Genomic DNA, 24,162 nt, shown 5'->3' on the forward strand with positions numbered 1-24,162 from the left:
ACAATAAAATTTATTTCTGTTTGAGTGTTAAGCCCAGGCTTGCTGGGGCAGGGAGACTAATGAGCATTTCTGACTTCTTTTACACTCAATCTAAAGACAAAAGAAACAGCAAAAAGAGTTCATTCACAGGTGTTAGAATTTGCAACTTGTCTATTCCCTATACGTGCTGAATTATATTTCCACACATAAATGCATATTTACCTCATTGATTCTTCACCCACCTATTCATGTATGCCACATGTACACCTTGTTTATCACTCCAGCCATCTTTGGTTTTCATGCACTTTCTACAATCTCATTTTCTTATTTTGTTATTCCTATGTTAGAGGAATCACCATACTGAAGAAATGCACTCCCACAAATGTAAAATCTACCTGTACTCCTATCTAGTCAGGGAGAGTTGAGGGCAAAACTTGGGGAGAAGAGATCTTCTTTAGGTTCCCCAGAACCATGGAACTCTGAGATGAAAAATAACTATTATTTGTAGCTGATCTTGTCCATCCCCTGCCAGTCAATTTTCCCTACAGTACATTCTGTATGAGTACTGAGGGTGCTTTCCACATTTTCCTGGAGAAACTACTGTCACATCATTGAACTTTCTATTTGCAATAAAAGTATATCTTAAAAGATGCTAAAATTAACTTCTTCACTTGAAATTATCCTTAGTGATTGTAAGTGGTAACCTAGAATATTACAATGGTGACAAATAGTTATTACTTCTTATGAAATCAATGTTCTGAATGTTGATGGGCAGATGCAAGCACCAAAGTCCTTATGCTACATTCTTCATGTATAACAGGGTCATAACTTTTCTTCTTCTTCTCTCTGTACTAGTTTTATGGGAGTGGTACCAGAACTCAGGAGTCCCTGGAAGTCCAGGTAAAAGGCTTAATTTTTCATTGAGCTCTGCCCCTGGTGTTAGTATTGTCTACTCAGACCTTGCTTCTGCTGATCCAACACTTTGCAGAGTTTCTGCTTTCATCTAACTTCAGCACCTTTAGTGTCTGGCACCAACCTTCCTATATTAGGACCTAACAGATTTAATATTGCTTGACTGCTGGAACTTATTGGTTTTCAAAAGTTATCTAGGTTAAAGTATAAATAGACTTTTACATTAATAGCAGACTGCAAAACCCTCAATGTTGCTTATAAAAGTTACTCTGTTCCTTCTGATACTTGAAATAATATCTATTGCCATATAAATGGATGGGCTCCCTTCAATTACATATTGAGAATATACCTAAAAAGAACAGGAGTACTTTTGGCATCTCAGAGACTAACAAATTTATTTGAGCACAAGCTTTCGTGGGCTACAGCCCACTTCATCAGATGCATAGAATGGAACATATAGTAAGAAGATATATACACACACGTACAGAGAACATGAAAAGGTGGAAGTAGCCATACCAACTGTAAGAGGCTAATTAATTAAGATGAGCTATTATCAGCAGGAGAAAAAAACTTTTGTAGTGATAATCAAGATGGCACATTTAGACAGTTGACAAGAAGGTGTGAAGATACTTAACATGGGGATATAGATTCAATATGTGTAATGACCCAGCCACTCCCAGTCTCTATTCAAACCCAAGTTAATGGTATCTAGTTTGCATATTAATTCAAGCTCAGCAGTTTGTGGTTGGAGTCTGTTTTTGAAGCTTTTCTATTGCAAAATGGCCATCCTTAAGTCTTTTACTGAGTGATCAGAGACGTTGAAGTGTTCTCCTACCGGTTTTTGAATGTTATGATTCCTGATGTTAGATTTGTGTCCAATTATTCTTTTGTGTAGACTGTCTGGTTTGGCCAATGTACATGGCAGAGGGGTATTGATGGCACATGATGTCATATATCACATTGGGGGCTGAAGGTGACAGCTAGTGGCGTTCTGTTTCTGAACTTTTCCTGGACTTGTGGTATCATGTCATGGGATGGGTTACCTAGGGAGGTGATGGAATCTCCTTCCTTGACAAAACCCTGGCTGGGATGATTTAGTTGGGGATTGGTCCTGCTTTGAGCAGGGGGTTGGACTAGATGACCTCCTGAGGTGCCTTCCAACCCTAATATTATATGATTCTATGTCATCCTTGATGCTGCTCATGTTGGAATCTATTTTAATCAAAGATACCACAAAATATAAATCTCAATCCCCAATATATTAAATAGTACATCTTTTGCAAATGAAGAACCTTGAAAAATATTACAATTAAGATTTGTGTTTGTGTACATAAGGAGTAGAAACAGTCAATCTGATCATGTGATGTGTTCAAATGAAGTTAAATAACTATGAATCTATCTATTACAGAAACATGATTAAAGATAACAAAGAAAATATTCCACTCATGGGCAAGAAAACAAATACATCAGGTCCTCCCACTACAAACCACCAGGAGAAAAAGCCGACTGAAAACACTCCCACAAAGAAAAGGTAGAACACAATACCTTCACAAGACCAGCCTTAGACAATTTATTAGACATGGCAGATTGGTGCCATTTGTAAAACCATTTATTATCTTTCATACAGCAGCTATTAACATTGAAATAATCGCTAACAGCACACATGGAATGTATGAATGAGAGAGTTCTGATGAACGTAGTGTATACTGAAAAAGTAACTGATGTACTTATGATACTATGTACTATTAATAACAATAAGCATTTATATGTAAATGTATACAGTGCTTTAGGAAATGTGGACAAAGACATAGTGCTTGCTCTGAAGAGCTTACAGGCTCAGGCTCCCTATCTGGCAAGCTCATGCCTCTTGTCAATAAGGCTCGCTCTTTGCAGGCACTGGGGTCAGCCCACGTGTATGAGCTTGCAGGATCAGGCCTCATAAAGATCAACAGTTCAAATATGGGAAGGTTTAGAGTGAGTTTGTAATGAGATCTTTTAGGGAAAATCTGGGGTTTTAAGGAAGTATTTAAAGAAGAGAGCAGTGTTGGCAGAAAAGAAATGAGAGGTTCTCTCAAGTATAGGGACATATGGATTGATACAAGAAGGTGTGAAGTCAAAAGCGGAAGGAGACAGAGTGGTAAGGGGTGTAGCATATTGTGAGAAATACCCAGAAAAACCTTCATACATAGAGATTTTCTGTAAACGTTCAATTCACTCTATTTTTCATGCTTAATAAACCATATCACCCATATTTATTTTTATGCATATTTTATACCAGTTCATTAATATTCTGATTAAATATTTTGTCTATTATGAATGGAGAAATACAATACAAGTGGTTGTATTCATCCTTGATGTAATGTCACCGAAGTCACTGAAGTTACTGCAAGATAGGGATTAATTTGGCTTATAAACTTTTGACCCTGCAACTGATTCCTTTTATTTTGTTGACTGCACAACACAAAATATAGCCCAATCAGAAAGGCCCCAAGAGAATTTAATATTGCTTTAGCATCCATGATAATTTTGTTAATGATCTGAGTCATCACCTTAAGCAGAAGTGATGCAAGCAGCTGTCACAATCTGAAAACTCATGGGCTGGCCAGACTTCTCCCTCTGTCATTAAATCCAGATGGGGAAATAACACCAGTTGATTTTCTTTTTCCATGTCCCCTTCGTCTGGCATCATTGGCCCTTCAAAGTGCAAGGGTAGTCCTGCATAAACCTAAATTTGAATCAGTGTTTGTAGTGCAATGTGGGCAACAGGAAGGATGTCTGGTCACTATATATACCTAATGTTTCAAATAGAAGCAAATTTGCAGAAGACTGGCAAGTTACAGCAAATATGTGTGGCCATTAATCATAAGTTGCTTAAGTTCATTTACCAGATTCAGGCTTTTGGCATCCATAGTAATAACCTTAGGATTATTACTAACCTCTCCCATCTTACAGTAGGAGCTCGGGTGTGGCATCAAACATTCCTGCTATATAAGAAACAAAGATCACATGAGTTTTAATTACAAACATTAACATACTCCATTTAATTATATGTTTCCGTACTAGTATATGTCTAATGCTCTTAAACATTTCAGTCGTTGGGTATACCATCACTGGCAAGCTCGGAGGTGATATCATCCTCACCTAAGCAACGTCTCATTCTCTTATACTTTATTTTGGCAATATATATTGTAAAAAGTACAATTTATTTCTACCTTCTTTAACTCAATGAGATATGAGTTAACTAAAGGCACATCATTAAATACAGGAAGATCTACATGTGGACTGGGTGGAGTGCTGCAATGATGTTTTAGCATAACTAGGTTGTTTTCACGGCTAATGTTTCCTGTGGCGTGGTTTGAATATGTAAGTGCGACAGAATGTGGAGGATTGACCTGGGGATGTTGCGGGGGAGTTTGTGGTACTGTCTGCATTGGTGGTGGGATATCAGGGTGTGACTTCACTTGAGGGATGATACCTGAGCACGTAACCTGAGCCTAGGATGGGGCTGGGGCCAGGTGACACCTTCTGCCCCAGGAAACTGAACAAAGGCTGGAGGAGGAGCCAGGGGGTGTGGCTAGAGGAGACAGCTGGAGGGGGTTTTCAGTTTGGAGCTGGCTGGGGAAACAGAGTGAGACCCAGGGCCAGAGTATAAGCTCCCTGCCCCCCAATATGGACTTGACTGAGAGGGTCATGTTGTCTGTACCTGCAAGCTCTGTTTTGGACTGTGTTCCTGTTGTCTAATAAACCTTCTGTTTTACTGGCTGGCTGAGAGTCACGATGAATTGCAGGAAGTGGGGGGTGCAGGGCCTTGTCTCCCCCACACTTCCTGACAGTAAGGACATAGGCATTTGTTGACAGTTACTCATTTTTTTACTCATGGTATGTCTCAGAGAATCCATTTCCCCCGTAGAACAGAGGAAAGGCTTCAGGCATGACGTTATGCCAACCTCCAAGATACATGTGACCCAATTTATTACTGCCTTGTGGCTCGTTTGTGCCAGGTATATTGACATAAAAGAGCTGTGAAGACAGCAATCCTGCTCTGGGGAATTCCCCCAACATAGGGCAGTTCTTTCCTGGTGTTGAGCTAACATAGTCAGCCCTTGAAGGAGTTCCCACTCCTCTCGCCCAATGCAGGGACTGTGTCAAGGACAGAGCCATAGTGCTATGTGAGTTGGGCATTCCTTTCTGTCCTCAAGGTTCATTGAGGCCATATACAGTTGGTTGCCAGTCAGGGCCGTCCCAAGACATCCCAGGACAGGGGACACAGAAGAGTGGCATAAAGCCACTTTTCTTCCATCCTTTGTCAGCCGCTGTGCCAAGCTCAGACTTCAATGAAGTTATGATGATTTACACCAGCTGAGAATCTCGTTCATGCTGTGTAAGTAATGGCAAAATAGGGCCCTGTTTCAGTCTAGGTACTTCCTATGCTATGAACAACACTTATCCTCAGTATAACTTCAGATACACATTCCTGTTAAATATAATGGGTATTTTAACCTTTGTGTTGTGGAATACGCTCGCATGCACATACAAAATGTTAAAAGGTCATTTAAGTTTAAAATACCACATGCAGTGTATTAACACTTTCCTCCTCCAAAGATGGAAACTATGTTAACCAGGGATGATATTACATCACACTATTTTTGACATACATCCACAGGTTGCTAAGCAGCAGCGTAGCAGCATTCTGTAAATTGACACGAGGGTGCTTGCTTCAACTGCATCTGAATATTTTGAGAGGGGAATTAGAAAAAAGGAGAAATAATTAGTACCCTACTGAGTATGTCACATATATTATTTGAACCAGTATATTTTTCAAGGTGACTCTCAAAGCATTTTAGAAATTTTGAAAGCCAATTTACGAACTGTAGCTCATATAGAAGTCATTTCACCCACCAATAAAATTCAGCCATCATACATAAAATGTGATAGCTGTTTGAATGGCACCTAGCAACACCAACCATTTATTTCTCCCTACCAACTCTCCATGCTTTTAGAAAGCTGGTCATCAGAGTTCCTCATGAACCCTTATGCTATGTTGTTCAGCATTTAATTTATTTTTTCCACTCTGTCATAAACTGCAATGCACTAGCTAAATATAGTTTATATTCTGAGGTAGCACATTTCAGTCCTAGATGGTGGAAAGGCCTTGTGTTGTTTAATATGTGCTCTCTGCACCTTTCTGGTTCATTAAGGGTTCATTAAGTGTTCATCAGTGTCAGTGGGTTGAGGCGGGATTCCTCCCCAGTCCTTCTTGGATGGAAGGATGATGGCTACAATGCAAAGGATTCAGTGAACAGATTAGAGTGTGCATGTGTGTGCATTTTATGTGTGTGTATTCTTTGGAGTTACAGTAACATTTTGTGACTTACACAAAACGCAGATACAAAAGTTGTCTCTAGGTTGCAGTGGTGCCTCTGATAATATCCGGATTTGGTGCCATGTCTCCCAAAGAAATCTCAGAATCTTTTGCCTTGTCTGCCAACACAAAGGATTAAAAATGCTTGGTTGGCAACATGTGTTGGTAGGGAGTCTTCCAGTACCAAAAAAGGGTAAACACTATTTCAGCACCTCATCAGATGTGATGCTATGCAGCATATCACCTGTACCTAAAGCTGGTCCTAACTGGGCATGTGCACAGTTTGTTTGAATTATGTTTATGTTACATTTTGACATGCTTTTCCACTATTAAACTATCAACACAATGTATTCAACAGTTCACAGTTTTTCTTTGAAATTGAAGGCTTTGAAAGCAATTCATCTCCAAGACAGACATCTCCTCCTGTATTTTCAAAACCCATGGATTCAAATATTCGCCCATGGTATGTATAATATACAGTATATTCATTAACCACATTGCAAACATGGTTATGTTTGAACAACTGCTTGAAAGTTCTGCATAGACGACAAGGCTAAAATGTCAAAAGTGGCCTCTCATTTTGGTTGCCTCAAGGGCAAAATTTCCATTGACTTCAGTGGGTCAGCATTTTCCCTGCAGTGACTGCCTTAATCCTGAATTTTCACACTTCTGTCATTATTTTAAAAGGGCAACAGCTAAATAGTTTAGGCCCAAAATTTGGCCATTCTTAAAATTGATATAGTCCCCTGTAGTCTGAATGATTTTTCTTTTTAGCAACTTGTTTCTAATTAAGAGGGGGAAAACCCCACTGTTTACTTGGTTGTGTCGGGCCTATGCTAACCCGAGATTTGCCACAGAACCAGCAGAGGGAGCACAAGTAAACAGAAATCCCTGTTAGATCTTTTCTGCCATCATCTGTATTGGCAGCCAAAAATGTTTCAAACAAAAGAGAGACATGATTGTGCCCAGGAAATTGAAAAAAAGCCATTTATGACAAATATATAAGAAAAATGAGTGCAGAAAGACCCATTCTATTTTCAAGATTTTCAGTGGTTATTTATATTAGGTGTCAATGGGACAAATTTAAAATTATGAAAGGAGAGGCTGGATGGCAAAATATAAATTGAATCAAAGCCAGGTTAATAATGACCAATTGTTTTTCCAATGACTGTTTGGTTGTTTATATGGAATTAGTTGACAAGCTTGTTTTAATTCCCAGAGGACTGGAGCCCAAATCACCAACAAAAAATAAATAAAATATCATCTTAATTATATTCCTTGTTTTTTTTCTGCAAAGTGATCAGAATGAATGGGAATAGAATCTGAAGCACCATCTTTATTTTAAGGGTGGTCCCTCTAGGCTAGGGCAGAGGAACATTTGTAGGATAGCGTGGGAAGCCTCACACTATTGTCTGTGTATCCATTTTGTAGATAAATAGCAGATTTCAGTCTTCTGAATTTTTAGGCTGGGATGTTTGATCAGCATTCAATATGTTACAAAAATAAGTTAAAAAGAAACCCAACATATGAAAAAGTAATTCCCAGTGGTCCTTTAAGTCAGACCCAACATTGAGAAAATCTGGAAAGGATGTACAGTATTTACTAAATACAAACTCCATTGCAGCCATTGTTTTATTGTACAAACACATATTTAGCCCTGTCTTGAACTGCTTATAGGCAAAGCTTCCACCAAAGTCAGCAGTAAACACTAAATGAGCGACCGTCACACAATACTGTATAGTAAATCTTTATGTATTTCAGTTCAAGCGTGTGTGTGTGCAACCCCTGTAGAGTAGCCATTTCAATATTTGTCTTGTGGAAAATGTCAAATTAATAATGAACACATGGAAAAAAGAAGAGTGTAGGCTTTACAATGTAGTAGCAAGAGTGATGTGATTAAAAACAGTGTGGAAATGAAAAATACAATATTAGGAGCCTGAGTGAAATAAAAAGAAAAACACAAAGTAAAGTTTCAAATATGAAACTTGTTAACATGATAAAATCCTGAAGTCTTTTCATTTTTGGCCTATATTTTAAAACACACAGAATGAGTTAAATGATGGTATTAAAAAGCACATTGTCAAATTAAATTAATTTCAGCTCTTTTGTTGATATCGCCTCCCATTATCGAATGAGTCTTAGTGCAGTTTGCCAAGATGTCCTCCTACTTAAGCACTCAACCTTTTCTGTATTTTCTACAGTGCATCTGGAAATGGGGAAGATATGGATTCCCCACAATCTCTTCAGGATGATATTACTGAGTATGCCACAAACATAGACAGTTATTGGTAAGTGGAGACATAATGTATTTCTGTAGTGCGTTTTCTATGGATTAAGTATATGACAGAGTGGATTTACTGATTTTTTTTTCTTGTCGTGGTTTAAAAAATGAGCCCATAAGACTTCAGGGGATATTGATTTATACATTTGAACCTTATCAGCAATAAATAAATTCTTTAGAAAGTGTATATCATGCATCCTCATCTTAAATATCTGAGATGAGAGAAAGCCAGAGCCTATAAAATTGCTGATTCCTAGTTCACTGAAGAAAATGCTGAACCTAAATGTCATACGCATTGAGCAGTGAGCAAGTACAGTGCTCAAATACCACTACTATTTGTTGGTAACTGAACGCTTTTCATTGTAGAATCCTTTCTTAAAAGCAAACTACTTTAAGATGTTATCGACATAGAAAACTATTAATTTGGGTGGAAGATGTGGATGTGGTCACAAGTGGCAAAATGAGGACGGACACACACACACACACACACACACACACACACACACACACACACACAGATTTAAGCAGCAGGCCACAACTTTTATTAAACTTTTAATACAAGGGAGGGATACTACCTGCCCATATCTGTACCCTCCTATATCAGTCATTGAATTGGTCCCAGTTGGCCCATGGGAGAAAAAAATTCCTTCCTGACCCCCTAAATGAGTGATTTGGCTAGACCCACAACATCTGTCTGTCTGGATTCCCATTCCTAGTTCAAGTGGGTAGTGTGGGGTGCTGGAATGGAGCTGAAAGAGGCTTCACATGGCCCCCGCACTGGGCTAAATCGTGGGAGCTGGGGAATGCTGTCCAATCCTCTTCCCCAGCTGGCCAATGGGTGCCATACACTCCCTTGAGAGGAGCTACCTATTGTTCCTTTGCAAGTGCTGCCTTCCTTGCTACTGGGACTGTCCCTCTTTCACCATCAACCCCATCAATTTCCCCCACCCAGTTGATGCAGGTAGGTGGCATTTGCCCTTCAGTTCAACCATCCTAAGAGACAGAGGGGAAGAGGGAGATGGATGGGAGGAAGGAACAAACAAAACATCATATTATTTAACTTCTAAAGAATAACCACATATAATTGCTCAGCTGATTTTTGGAAAACCTCATTTGGTAGGGATAGTCTTAGTCAGCACTGGAACAGGAAGGATGTTCAAGGACTCCAAGGATGTTCAACCCCAGAGTGCTGAAGGAAGAGCTGTGTTGGTGATTCAGTAGGTGGCAATGATCCTCCAGAGTGGTGTTAGGAACCTTTGTTCTGTTGGATGTGCTGTCTAAACCTGAAACCCTAACTTTGGCCACTAAAGATCCCATGTTGCTTTTTGCAGCATAGAAATATTAGCCACAGAGATGGCCAAATTCTAATCTGGTTAACTAATGTATCCTGCTTACTTAAATTCCCCCTGCACTTGCAAATGGATATGGCATTCCTTACTACTTCCTATCCTAAATTGTTGTATAGTGTTGTTGCGCGCTGTTAAACAGCTGCCACGTTCCACCCCACAGGCAGCTGCATTTCAGTGGTGGGTGAAGTGATTCCTGTACATGTAGTTGGTAAAGAGCTTTGGGATCCTTTGGGATGAAAGACACTATATAAATGTAAGTTATTATTATTTTAAAATAGACTTTATGCACCAGATATTTCCTCTCACTTTAATTACTAGGTACAAGATTAATCAGTAAAAGCAGGACTTCAGGGATTTTATATACTGAATTTGGTACTATATTCTTGGAGAATGCTTAGACAATCTTGGAACAGTGTTCAGATAAATCCAATAGTTTGTGACAGAAATTTGTCATAATCTGCAAAATAGAAGGACCTACCAAGTGATTCATCCAAATCTCAGCCACATTGGAGTGCATACTGGTGGAAACAGGTCTCTTCTCATTGATATAGAATATCATCAAGCCATATCAGTTTTGTAATAAAACATTCAGCAAATATTCTGAAAACTGATGAAATTTCCTTCCACCATCTCAACAGCAGAACAAGTACTTTGTGTACAATGAAGATGGGTGCAAGTGGAGTGATGGGGTAGGGAGGACTCTGAATTCACTTATTACTGTGGTGGTTGTTGGAGATGGGCCAGGGAAGAGGCTATTAGATTTGCACTTACATGGATCCAGTAGTCCAACACCCCTACATAGGGGTTGCAAAGAGGCAACAGCCTTTACATTCTACCTTCTAAGCTGGAACAACAGTTGTGGAGAGGCTGCACCACTGCCCTGTAGTCTCCCCTTTGTTGTAGGATTTGAATTCCACTCTTTGTCTCTTCTGAGCACTCCCCAGAAAACCAAATTACTTTGGCTTTGAGTGCGAAGGGCTGAATTTTATTCTCATTACATGAGAATAAAAAAAAATCACTTGTAAAAGGTTAACTATATCCTTCATTAAGTTAAAAATTGCTTTAATAGCCATTACTCACTAAATAAATTATTTGTAACTATTTTTGGAGGAACACACGAACATTCTTTTGTAACGATGACATGTTAACCTGTGGTACATAACATTTATTTTTCTAAATAAACAAGAGATGATGGAAATGAAATTAAACACATTGGTATTAGCTAAATTTAACCAAGAATTATGATTTTTTTTGGTTGGTTGTTTTTGTTAATTCAGTACAAACATTTTGCAAGAAGGTCACCAGAACAATGCCCGAAAAAAGCTGAAGAAGTATACGTTTAGGGCAGTATCTGAGGGAAATATAGAAGAATTACAGTGTCTGCTTATGGAAGTGAAGGAAAGGTCAAATGCATGTAGAAACATGACTGTGCAAGGTAAGCTGTATAGAGTATCCACAGTCCCTCATTTTGTACCATGTGTGTGGTAGAGAATTAAGTAATGGTTTTATACGTGAGCAAGTAAGCTCTGCATTTCAAGCTGGTGTTTGGTGAATATCAAGGGTAGCATTAATATAGTAGTCAGGACAGGCCCCCGATAAGCCACCTACTGGCAAACAATTGAAGCAACCTTGAAGGTGATTTCTGAGGGCACAGTACACCCGCATGAATATTTGTACCTTTTCAGGGTGAATTTGACTGAATGTTGCAAAAGAAGCTAATTAAATATAGCCAGCTTCTTTCCCCCCTTCTTGCTGAACTGAGATGCATGTGATCCTGAGGAATGAACACAAAGCTGAGAGCTCAGTCAATGAGAGTTATGACTGAATAAGGACTAAGGACTTCAGGGTTTGTTATGTATTGGCAGAATTGTAGTATGTCAGTAATGTATATATCCATCTAGTGGGGTTGTTTGTTCATGAATACATATGTCCTTTCACTAAGTACATATGGAATATAAAGTTAAATTAATAGCATGAATAGATGTAGAGCAGTTTGGGGAATAGTCTATATGCATGTGTTTCCCAATAACATGAGGTTGGAATTCTTCCTATTCCCCTTAAAACGTAATAAAACCTAATGTAATTCAATCATAAAATTCAAATTTTGTAGATTATCTGATGAAAAAATTAACAGATTCAGATACTGGTAAAACCTGTCTGATGAAAGCCCTTTTGAACATCAATGAGAACACAAATGAAATTGTGAAAATGCTGCTCTCCTTCGGAGAAGAAAATAGTTTTTTGGAAAGGTTTATCAACGCAGAGTACACAGAAGAAGCGTACAAAGGTATTTCCATCCAGTAGCCATTTAGAGTACATTTTTGCATGTATTTTAATGCCTCAACATATATTTAATATTTTCTTGAAACATTCTAAAGACAATTAAAATGATTGTTTATTACTACTAATTTTTATTGCTATTTGTTATGCATCATCATTGAGCTCAGCACTGTACAAGATACAAAAACTGGACTTTATACTCTAAAGATTTGTGTCTATGTTGTTGCAGGCCAGACAGCTCTAAATATTGCTATTGAAAGAAGACAATACGATATTGCTCAGACCCTCATAGAAAAAGGAGCAGATGTCAATGCCCATTCACAGGGTGTGTTCTTTAACCCCAAACACAAGCATGAGGGATTTTATTTTGGTAAGTGAAATGTGATCTCCATGGAAAAATTGGGTTGGGATGCTAGAACAATGAAACCATCAGGCAATAGTGGAGGTTCAGGAGTGCAGAATGCTTATCTTTCAAACTCCCACAAGATATAAAAATGGCCATGGGCCTCATCATTTTCAAAACTAAATGCAAAACTAATTTCCTAATCTTTTGCTTTACCTCAATAAGTTTCTTGTACCCAAAACGTTTTTCACCCATACACAAATTACTAGTTAATCAAGTTATTTCTCCTAGAGGCTCAGAAGGAAAAAAGCAAGACTGATATTACTCATAAGATGCTCAGATTCCACTGTGATGCACACAACATAAGCAGATAGGTCGATAATAACCCAAACTACATCTATTGTATACACAAAACTAGACCAAAAGTCCACTGAAGTTAATGGGAATCCTTTCCATTCATTTTAATTGCCACACTAACTAAAAAAACCCTACATAGCTGAAAAACAAACAAACCAACAATCCAAACTCACTGGGAAACCTCTGTTCCAGCAACACTGCAGTTCAGAATCCTGAAGGACTAATTACTCTTCATGCTTCCAGAATGAATACTTGCCCAAGAGAAGAGAGAATTTGATGAATTACTTACACAAAGTACCACTAGTGGGTAAACAGAGTGCAGGCTAAAATATTCTTGTCCATAAATCTATTCATATTGCATAAATACAAGAAAGTGTGTATATTTATCTTGTTAATTGGGCATTTAGTGTAAGTGCTGAAATAACATATCAAATACTGGGAAATGTAACATGCAGTAGCAATTGTATTACAAAGTGCAACATAGTAAATAGAAAGCAATTTTCCACAGCACAGTGAATTACAAATATTCAGAAATAGTTGAAAGGCAATTGTTTGTAAAGACTGAAATCGTCAATAAAAGTGCATTATTGTGTAATTGTAGCTTTTCCTCAAATAAACAATTTCATATAAACTGTTTCTTTGTAAAATAATGTAATATAATCAATCTTATCCTTAATTTGTAAACATGTTTTAATCTCATAAAAATGTCAAAATAATCATTCAAATACATTTCTTATACTCATAATATTTGAAAATTAATAGTTATTGTGCATTGTATTTTCTTAGGTGAAACTCCGCTGGCATTAGCTGCATGTACTAATCAACCAGATATAGTTCAACTGCTGATGGACAATAGGAGGACTGATATTACCTCACAAGATTCCCGAGGAAACAATATACTGCATGCATTAGTCACAGTAGCAGAGGATTTTAAAACACAAAATGACTTTGTAATCCGAATGTATGACATGATTCTATTGAAAAGTAAGAGCAGAACTTTAGAGACAATGAAGAATAAAGATGGTTTAACTCCATTGCAACTAGCTGCAAAAAGTGGAAAATTAGAGGTAAGGCTCTATTGTAATATCCTATGAAAGAAATTAAATAAAGAGACAGAGTCTAGGTTGCTTACATGTACTTAAACCAGAGGTGCACAAATTTGCAGTCCACCATGGTGGTTATCTTGTATTGTAAATTAGTGGTAGTTGGTTGGGTAAGATTATTTATTGTAAACCACTGCTCCATTATTTCTGTTTCAACCTCTCAGATTCTCACAGGTTTTCCTCAATCCTAGTTTGGTATTACTACAAAATGCAAATGCTATTTAAAAATTCAATCTTACACATCCTTGATGATTGCATATTTTCCTAAGCGGATAATTATCCAACAGACGTCCAAGCTCATTTGGACCTAGTGAAGCATACACGGTGAAAAACAGGTGTTGAAGCCACAGACCCAATCTCAGAGTAGCAGAGTTGTGGGGTTCCCCCTTGAGCAAAGTGGAGTGGAGACCAGGGACTATCACTAAGAAGGGTATACTCCCAGAAAGACTGTGAAAGAGTCGGAGGTGTGGCACACCTTATAATATCATGACACTTCCATTAATAGAAATACTTTAATGATATATAAACTAAAAATCAGTTTTGTTTGAATTTAAACTTTTTCCTGCAGTATTTGCAACTCAGCCACCGGAGTTCTGCACTAGCACATGATGCCCTGAAACTAAACAGTCTGTTTGCATGGTCTGAGCTGAAATACAAAAATTAAACAAATAACATAGCATAAATGGTGAACAGTAATTTTTTAAAATTCTTTTGGTTTTAATACTATCAAGGGCTGTTGATAGCACACATTAATATTTCTGAATTACATGATGTTCTCTCTTACACAGGTGTAACTATAGGGTAATAAATGGAATTAGTCTGATTTATAACAAAAAGTAGAATTTGGATCTCTGAAAGCAAAAGCTTGGAGTACCTGGTTAATGATTAACAAGGGATAAATGAGAAAGTCACCAGTTAAAGAAAAGTTATACCAAAGTATGCAGTGGAATGCTTTCATTAGGAAAAGCTGCAGATCTAATAGAAAATTCAAGGCAATTAAAGAAAACTGTATTTATTTCCCAGACATGGATCATCTGTAATGCCTCCCCTCAATTACTGAAAGGTTAATTGAATTACAAAATACATTTAATTGTGCCATTTTGGCAAATGTGTTCGGGGGAAAAAAGTACATTTTTGGCAAGTGTGCACACATTCTCGCTTCCATTTAGAAGACTTAATTTACTTACATGTGATTCTGTTAATGTTTTAGATTCTGAAATACATTCTCAGTAGAGAAATAAAAGACAAGCCAAATAGAAGCCTTTCCAGAAAATTCACAGATTGGGCTTATGGTCCTGTTCAGTCTTCTCTTTATGACCTGACAGAACTAGATACGACTGCAGACAACTCATTACTGGAGATTATTGTTTATAACACAAATATTGGTGTAAGTTGCCTGTCATTAAGTCAATATATTTCCCAGCAATACATTCACTTACTTTTTTAACCTATAAATTACTGGAGAACTTGAAAAACTAGTAAAAATGTAACTTTTAGGTCTCAGTCTTTCAGCAGGAGCCACTAGCATGGACCCTTGTGCTCATGCAAAGTCCCATTAGGAATGCACCTGGGTCCAGATTCCTAAGAAGACCTAGAGAAGTAGTTTGGCCTGCATTTGGGGCATTAGTTAATTATGAATTAATTATTGAATTAATTTGGCAGATAATCATCTCAGGCAGATCTTCATGGTGTGAACGGGTATAGCTTTACTGGATTCAATAGAACTATACGCATTCACACCAAAGTGCTATTTCTAGACTGACAAGAAGAGACCATAAAATGAAATGTTTAAAATATGTAGTTGATATTTTTTTTATTTGTCCTACTTCCAGTTTTCTCACAAGTCACAAATTTGGCTTTCTCTTTGTTTTTTTTTTATACAGAACCGCCATGAAATGTTGACTTTAGAGCCCCTGCATTCACTACTGAGAATGAAATGGAAAAAGTTTGCAAGGCACATGTTCTTTATGTCATGTTGGTTTTATTTCATATACAACATAATGTTAACGTTAGTTTCCTACTATAGACCCCGAAGAGATGAGGTATGTGCAGCAACTAAAAATCTCATAGAATTTTGTTTTCAAAATGCAGTAACATTCCCTAACTCAGATTTAACATGTTTGGTCAATCAAAAATAGAACTGGAGATTCTAGGATGAAATCATTGCCCCATTCAAGTGAATGAGAGTTTTACCATTGACTTCAATATGGCCAGAATTTCCCTCCATGGATTTATCACTTGAAGAGGGAACAGAACAATGAGGAGAGAAGAGAAATTCGTTTGAGTTATTAAACAAAAAAAACCTGTTTATGCATAACAGTGTGTGGACCTGGCTGTGGTTTTAAAAGTTATATTTTTTAATAATTGAGAAAGAATAAGTATATATATACTAAATAATCTTACTTCATTTTGAGTTTGATCCTGCAAGTCCTCCATGGAGAGCACTTACTTGAATTCAATGGAATTTCTGCACACAGAGGGCTATAAGGACTGGGTCCTCTGTCTGGGACCTTTCACTTGATTGTGCCTTCAAATAACTAGCTTTAAACTCCCACTATTCATTTCTAACCCTCTTTTCCAGGCTCCGCCCTACCCATTAGCTTTGACTCGTAACTTGGGATGGTTGCAGTTGCTTGCACAAGTGCTTATTATGATAGCAGCAATATTTTTAGCCATAAAAGAGGTGAGACACTTTCAGAATTAATAAAAAATAATTGTATGCATAAAGATCTTTTGTGGATTTGTAAAGACTCTGACAATTTTGATAATCATTTTATAAGTTATATGTTTTATAACTTATATGTTTCATAATGTCTCTCATTGTACAATTACTAGGCTAATGGCTAATTGTGCATAAATGTGTTAATCATTCTTGATGGTCCAAATGTATACTAATATAACTATAAGATATTGTATGAAATTGATGTGAGGCCTTCCTTTTTGAAAGACTGAGAACAAAATGGGATTTGAAATATGGCGATCATACTAAATTCTTACTCCGCAACATACTTAAGCTATGTACTTTAAGGTCATGAAGTAAATAGGATTGCTCATGCACTTAAAGTACTGTGTTAAGTACATTATTGAATAAGGATCTATATCAGAAAGGACAAACACATCTGACTTACTTTCCAGTAAGACATTTAAAGTTAACTTTATTAATAGATGTTACTAATAACTGTTAAACTATTTTAAGTACAGCAGAAAATCAGGACACATTTAAAAAGTGTGGAAAAGCATTTCAGAGGCACAAACAATATAGAAAGAATGAAATTCTAGATACTGTAGCTGTTTTTAGTAGACTAGTTGGATTTGAATTTTTATTCACCTTTTAATTTTTACTCTTTTTAATCTGTTTATATATATATCTGTCTACACAGAGTGTAGCCATCTTTCTGCTAAGACCCTCAGATCTTCAGTCAATTCTGTCAGATGCATGGTTCCACTTTGCATTGTAAGTCTGGCATATAAATTGTTGTTTCTGAAATAACACGCGCTCTGTCAGTTACATTTCCTTGTTTCACAAAAAATGAATTCTTTTAACCATTGTTCACTTGTTCTTTTAGACTGTCAGTTGTCAGAGGAAAGAACATAATTTTATATGCAGTTTTATTGTAAGACACCAGGTATATCTCTGGCATTCACTGACCAGTAACAATATTGTGGATTGTTGCATACAAACTATTTTTATCTTTGTAAGCACTGCAAACTAGAGAATTTTATTTTGTTTATAAACAAGTCAGTTAGCCAGATTTTGATTACCCATTCCATCTTCTATGTGTTGCTCTGTTAACAAAGAAATGGCTTAGCTAGCTGCTAGGGGATGCCCCCAGTGTACAGGAATCCCTAAGTGGCTTAGAGCCCGCATAGCTGGCCTTATACTTCCCCTTCCAGTTCCTGGCATAGGAGGTATGACTGGGGAAAGAGAGTGTAGTCAAAGTGATGCTGCGTTTCTGTGATCCCTGACTCTGGAATGATCATTTGCGGGACATTGCACAAGGCGTAATTTAGAACAGTCCTATAGTTGCTCTAAATTACGCTGGGGGCTAGCCTGGCCCCAAGACTGAGGAAAATAAAAAGTGATATAGAGCTATCTTTATAGCTTTCCCTAGCCACAACAATCACAGTTTGGACACAAAGTGAAACTTGAAATAAGGAAGTTCTGCATTATATTTTCCACTATATTTTGTACATTTCTGTGTTGTGTAAGAGTATTTACAATATTTATGGGGTTTTTTTCAACAGTTTTATACAAGCGGTGCTTGTGATCTTCTCTGTCTTCTTGTACTTGTTTTCCTACAAAGAACACCTGGTGTGTCTTGTCTTGGCTATGGCACTAGGATGGGCAAATATGCTGTACTTTACCAGGGGTTTCCAATCCATGGGAATTTATAGTGTCATGATCCAAAAGGCATGTATATAATTTTTAACTCTTGTTATATTATCTATTTACTTTAGTTGTATTATCTAACTCATGTACATTCTGCAGTTTAGATATTGCTTATATATTAAGTAATCCACACTGAAATTTCCAGTTTCTTCTCTTTAAGATGTGTTTTATTTCAACAGAATGTACTGTGTAATTTAAAAAAATGAATAGTGGTAACTAGCTAATTTGTTCAAATTATGCAACATTTATTTTTAAATCTCTAAATCGTATGGTATTTTTCAGCTAATGGAGTTATGACATTTAGTTGAATCAGACAGTGTAATGCTTACTCTTTTCATAGAGTTACATTCACCTCTGATTGATGTGTTTAACACACATTAATGCATAAGACAACCGGTCAAATCATGGAGAATCAGGCCAACTAACTTTTCAAAATGTCCCACTTGCTAATAGAAAAGGAGGACTTGTGGCACCTTAAAGACTAACAAATTTATTTGAGCATAAGCTTTTGTGAGCTACAGCTCACTTCATCGGATGCTAATGTGATCACTTTTAAAAATATAAGTAGATTTAACCACTCTCGTATCGATTGTGGCACATCTTCATCACTGCAAAACATGTAACTGAAAAGAGAACTTTCTGAAATTGTATTAATCATAAACATTTTAACTTTTAGGTGATCTTACAGGATGTGCTAAAATTTCTGGTTGTATACATTGTGTTTTTGCTGGGATTTGGCGTAGGTAAGTATAATTTATAGACTATTACTGGAGAAAAGCACTGATATTTTGTGTGAGTAAAAGCTTTTTGCACTATTTTGAATAAGAACAACATTGTGATGGTCAGAACATTACTTCTTACAAGCTGATGTCAAGTGCTAGTTGTGGATATTAAAAAATCCATAACAATTTTTGTAAGTGTTTAAATCTAGTGTTCTTGCTAAATACCTATGAATATAATTACATTCTGTCTACCTAAACTGCCCATAAATTTCAACTGAATATGGTATTCTTAACTTCCTTTGCGAAACTGTCATCTTCTGTTGCTGTGTGTTGCTGGACAGTTGCTGCATTTGTGTCTCTATAGTTTATATTGCACTTTTATTATTCTTTGGTATAAAAGATGTTATATAAATGCAAAATATTATGATAACTAAAATGGATTTTTCATTTGCTTCTTATTTAGCTCTTGCTGCATTGATTGATACATGCCCCAAAGACAGTAAATGTTATACCCACAGCAGTTTGGGCGCCGTTCTGATGGAGCTTTTTAAACTTACCATAGGACTGGGAGATCTGGAGATCCAACAGAATTCAAAATATCCTGTGCTGTTTCTTCTTCTTCTCATAACTTATGTATTATTGACTTTTGTTCTCCTTCTGAACATGCTGATTGCATTAATGGGAGAAACAGTGGAAAATATTTCTAAAGAGAGTGAACACATTTGGAGACTCCAGGTTTGTTTGCAATATTAAACCACAGACCAGGTGTAATCAACTATTTTTTGTCAAAGTCCAAATTTTTCTGTCAAGTTATAGTCAAGGTTCAGACTCCAGAGAAAATAATAATAAATAATGATAATAATAAATAAAACAAATATTTTCTGGTCCATTCAAAAGTGTCTGGAGCTCTGGATTTGGCCTGTGGTCTGCCTTTTGACTTCCCCTGCCATAGACCTGAGTATTCTTTGGCTTGGTCAAGACCCAGACACTTTTACAAAGTTTCACTGTGAAATCAGAAAATATCAGATCATGATGATGATATTTAAGGTTTAATTTGACAGGAACCTCACCAGCCATAGAGTCTTGTTCTTACTTATAAATTATAGATATTCTAGACCAAATTCACCTCTGAGCTACACCAATGTAAACTTGGAGTACCACCATTGAAGTCACATCGCTTCAATAGAAACCACAGTGATAGATACTATATGAACAAGTTGGACAAAAACCATTAGAGTACTCAACATTAACAGTAGTGTAAGTCTGTGAAATATTTGATCTTTTAATTTGGCATAAGCCACTATAAACAAAAGTTTAATAGTAGTTTTATGGTTCAGATTTTAATGCCATACATTCCCATGCAACTCATGATTTTCGCTCTTGATGTGCCAGCCATTTTGGGCTTTGTTCCGGTAATGTCTCCTCCCACCTTTATTTTAGGACCTACAGAATATATAGATTTACTTTGATTTCATGTATACTACATTAACTTAAACTCTAATTCAAAGCCATCCATATAATTTTCAAAGTCCCAAGTTACCAAAAGGGAGAAAGACAGGACTTGAATTGTTTCTCCTCTAACCCCTCTGTTGGAAGGGTTGAAAGGGTCTAGTGGTAAGTTACTTCCTCTCCTTCTGGTCCTGCTACTACTGGAGATGGAGATAGTACCAACCTAAGAGTTGCAAAATTTGCACTGCAGGGATGGGAGTGTGCATGTTCTTCAGTGCCCTATGTAGACTTTCTGGATCCTACCTACATCATTCCCTGATAGGGAGGTGCTGCTGTTCCAGAGAGTTGCATGAGGATTTTAAATTCTAGCACAGGTTCCATACTAGGGGTTCCTGATTCCCATCTGGGTGTAGCTCCCCGAGCTGAGGGTAACTGGGGAAATTCTAGACTTCCTGCTTGTACCTACCAATGGTACATGTACACCATTTATACTCAGTATTAAATTATATTTACTACTGTTGATGTCAATATTCAATATAAAATTGGTTGGTGGATGCACAATATATAATAATGGATCATACTCTGAAAATTAAAATAATTTTAAAATGTGAAATATGTAATATGAAGCAGAAAATATTAATTTTGAATGCGGTTAAGAACACTCCAATACTGTTACTAACTATTTATTATTACTAGAGAGCCAGGACCATTTTGGAATTTGAAAAAATGTTACCAAAATATCTGAAGAAAAAATTCCAGCTGGGAGAACTGTGTAAAGTGGCTGAAAATGATACAAGAGTATGTTTAAGGTAATACTACACTCAAGCACTGTTTGGTGAGTCTGCTCTGAATGCACTGTCAGGGTTGTCTGTTCAGAACAGCCACTGTAAAATATTTTTCATTTAAATCTATAAAATATTTCTGCTTCTTTTGTCAATTTTTGTAAACAGAATCAAAATTGGTGACTGTGTGCAGTTTGGGATATTCTGCAGTGAACAATTGCTAGTAAAAGATGGGAATATATAGTTTTATAAATACAAGATTCATCTTTTTGTAGGCAAAATTTCCTCATATATACTTGATTTTAATACACGCTTACTAAATCTATTTGCTGTGAATGTTAATTTGTTGTAATCTCTTATAAATATTAATTTAAAACTAATTATATTTACAATAGATTGTTCTTTAACATGATTAACATACTACAAAATAGTACCAGAATATTTTATTACACATATTCACATCTGAAATGTGAGTTCCAAATGTATGCTTGCAATGAGTGAAAATATAAAGTAGCTCAATGAGCAACGTTCTCAGCTAAATACAATGCATAATGCTGCAAAATACATAGATACTTTCCATACTGGTAAAATGTGTATTGATGAGTTACCGTGACAATTCCAAGAAATAATTAAAAAACAAAAGAGGAAGTATAGCTATGAAACTGGAGATAATTCATGCTAATAACACAATTTATATACAATATAAACAGGATTAATGAAGTGAAATGGACTGAATGGAAAACACATGTTTCATTTATTAATGAAGATCCAGGGCCAACAGGTACTGTTAACTTAAAAATATCTTTAGATTAATATACTAGTATATTACTATACTATACTATACTATACTATACTATATACCAGATAAATAAACATGAATTTAGTAAACAAGATGTATTGACATCAATATTTTGGGCAGGTGAATTTCAAAGGAAAATAAAAAGTTCCACCAGGCCTGGTTCCCTGCTCCTCACAGATTTATGGGAAGCTGCCTTCTTTCAAATTTAAGTTGACTTAAAAGCTAATAGGTAGGAAACTTAATATGCTTCCAGTTCAGCTTTATAAATAGAGATTTATTCCCTGATCCTACAATTTATTGGGCAGGTTCCATGGGGTTCAGGGATCCACCTATTCATAACAAGTTTCAGGATTAAGGTCATAAATATGTAGGTGCCAGATTTTCAAAGTTATTTAGGTGCCTAAAAATGTAGATAAGTACCTAGTAAGATTTACAAAAAAACCCTAAGTAAATTAGATTTACTCCCATTGAAATTAATTTAGGTACCTAAAATACCTTTCAGAGTAGCAGCCGTGTTAGTCTGTATTCGCAAAAAGAAAAGGAGTACTTGTGGCACCTTAGAGACTAACAAATTTATTAGAGCATAAGCTTTCGTGAGCTACAGCTCACTTCATCGGATTCTAGGCCTCTTGCATAGATCTGATTAGCAGGACAGGTATATGTTACAAAGGAAAAAACAAACTATTTTAAATAACCTGCTATGTACTCTGCAGCCACTTTAAATACAGTTTCATAGGAGCCTCTTGCATAGATCTGATTAGCAGGACAGGTATATGTTACAAAGGAAAAAACAAACTATTTTAAATAACCTGCTATGTACTCTGCAGCCACTTTAAATACATTTTCATAGGAGGTTAGAACATTTTGCAACAGGTAAAGACCAACAGCAAATGCAGTATACCAGATCAGTTGGACCAGTGGTCTGTTTCAGTATGGAGATTCCTAGATTCGGTACTATTGGCTAACCTTCTAGCCAACTGGCCGCAGTCTTCGCTATGTGAGTACATGAAGGTTAGAAATATATATAATTACTAGATGGGAAAAAAATCTCAATAATGGCCAAATGGACAGGGATAAAACAGTTTCATACAAGTTATGGTACTAATCTACAATTTATTGATTAAATAAATGATTGTGTTTTAAACAAATACAATATTCCATTTTAAAAAGTAAAAAGAATATATGCAAAATTAATTATTGCAAAAAATAATGTAAATAGAAAGTTTTTTAATTTTTTTTTTTTTTAGGTTACAACAGAATTCAAGATACATCAAGAAGTAATAGCAAAAACACCCTGAATACATTTGATGAAATGGACTATTTGCTAGAAACCACTGTTTAGTTACATGGTTCTTGATATTTGGTTGTTTACGAAGGTTAAGAGAATGAACAGTGGATACTGAAATCCTACATTTATATACTGGACAGCTGCAAGCAGTCCGAGAACAAACTTTCTTTGATGATCCAATGACTTCAACCCACATATCAAGAGAGAGAAGCCAAAGGAAAAGGGACTATTGCATTTAGCTCTGTTTTAGAATCACAGAATTGGAAGGGACCTCGAGAGGTCATCTAGTCCAGTCCCCTGCACTCAAGGCAGGACTGAGCCTTTTGAACAAAACCTCTGGTGTCAAAGTTTGTGTGATGGTGTTTAAACAGAGTTCTTTACTTTCTATTGGTTAAACAAATCAAACAAATGTAATATACAATATTTTTTTTACTTTTGGAGAAATTCTTCCAATCTCTTTGATGTCCGGTACGGTATTTTCTATACTGGTATCTCTAATCCATGAGAAATAATTTTGTGTACTGAGAATAGTTAAGTTTTTGAAAATATGAAAAAGACATTTCAGCTTTGAAGTAGAACCGCAATATGAAGTATGTAATTTTGAAAGTTCTAGATATAGTGGTGTTTTCATTTTGGCTACCAGTGTTATTATCCTGGACCTTATTCTACACAGTGTGGTGAGCCTTCTGTGAAAAGATGAACTCCTTCAACTTTCACTGATCTTGCAGGATCTGTTTTCTGGTCTATAATGCTCAGGGTAATTTTG

General features: G+C 36.4%; 1 protein-coding gene across 1 annotated transcript; it reads left to right on the plus strand.

The window, feature by feature from the left end:
• Positions 1-2,303: 2,303 nt before the first annotated feature.
• TRPV3 (transient receptor potential cation channel subfamily V member 3) lies at positions 2,304-23,885 on the plus strand. Its single transcript, XM_038376157.2, has 17 exons — positions 2,304-2,422; positions 6,612-6,716; positions 8,455-8,541; positions 11,161-11,318; positions 11,994-12,170; positions 12,393-12,533; positions 13,650-13,930; positions 15,177-15,353; positions 15,850-16,008; positions 16,548-16,649; positions 17,347-17,420; positions 18,212-18,377; positions 19,033-19,099; positions 19,542-19,813; positions 21,224-21,336; positions 22,020-22,090; positions 23,356-23,885. The coding sequence occupies exons 1-17, from the start codon at positions 2,304-2,306 to the stop codon at positions 23,448-23,450; spliced, it is 2,364 nt and encodes a 787-aa protein (XP_038232085.2). The 3' UTR covers positions 23,451-23,885.
• The last annotated feature ends 277 nt before the right edge of the window (positions 23,886-24,162 follow it).

This window comes from Dermochelys coriacea, chromosome 17, assembly GCF_009764565.3.
Source record: "Dermochelys coriacea isolate rDerCor1 chromosome 17, rDerCor1.pri.v4, whole genome shotgun sequence".
Lineage (NCBI taxonomy): Eukaryota > Metazoa > Chordata > Testudines > Dermochelyidae > Dermochelys > Dermochelys coriacea.

Excerpts from the sequence above, each read along its gene's own strand:
- TRPV3 (XM_038376157.2), top strand. The coding sequence starts at position 2,304 with ATGATTAAAGATAACAAAGAAAATATTCCACTCATGGGCAAGAAAACA. Across the intron at positions 15,354-15,849 it reads TTTATAACACAAATATTGGT|AACCGCCATGAAATGTTGAC; the intron begins GTAAGTTGCCTG and ends TTTTTTATACAG. Across the intron at positions 21,337-22,019 it reads GATACAAGAGTATGTTTAAG|GATTAATGAAGTGAAATGGA; the intron begins GTAATACTACAC and ends CAATATAAACAG.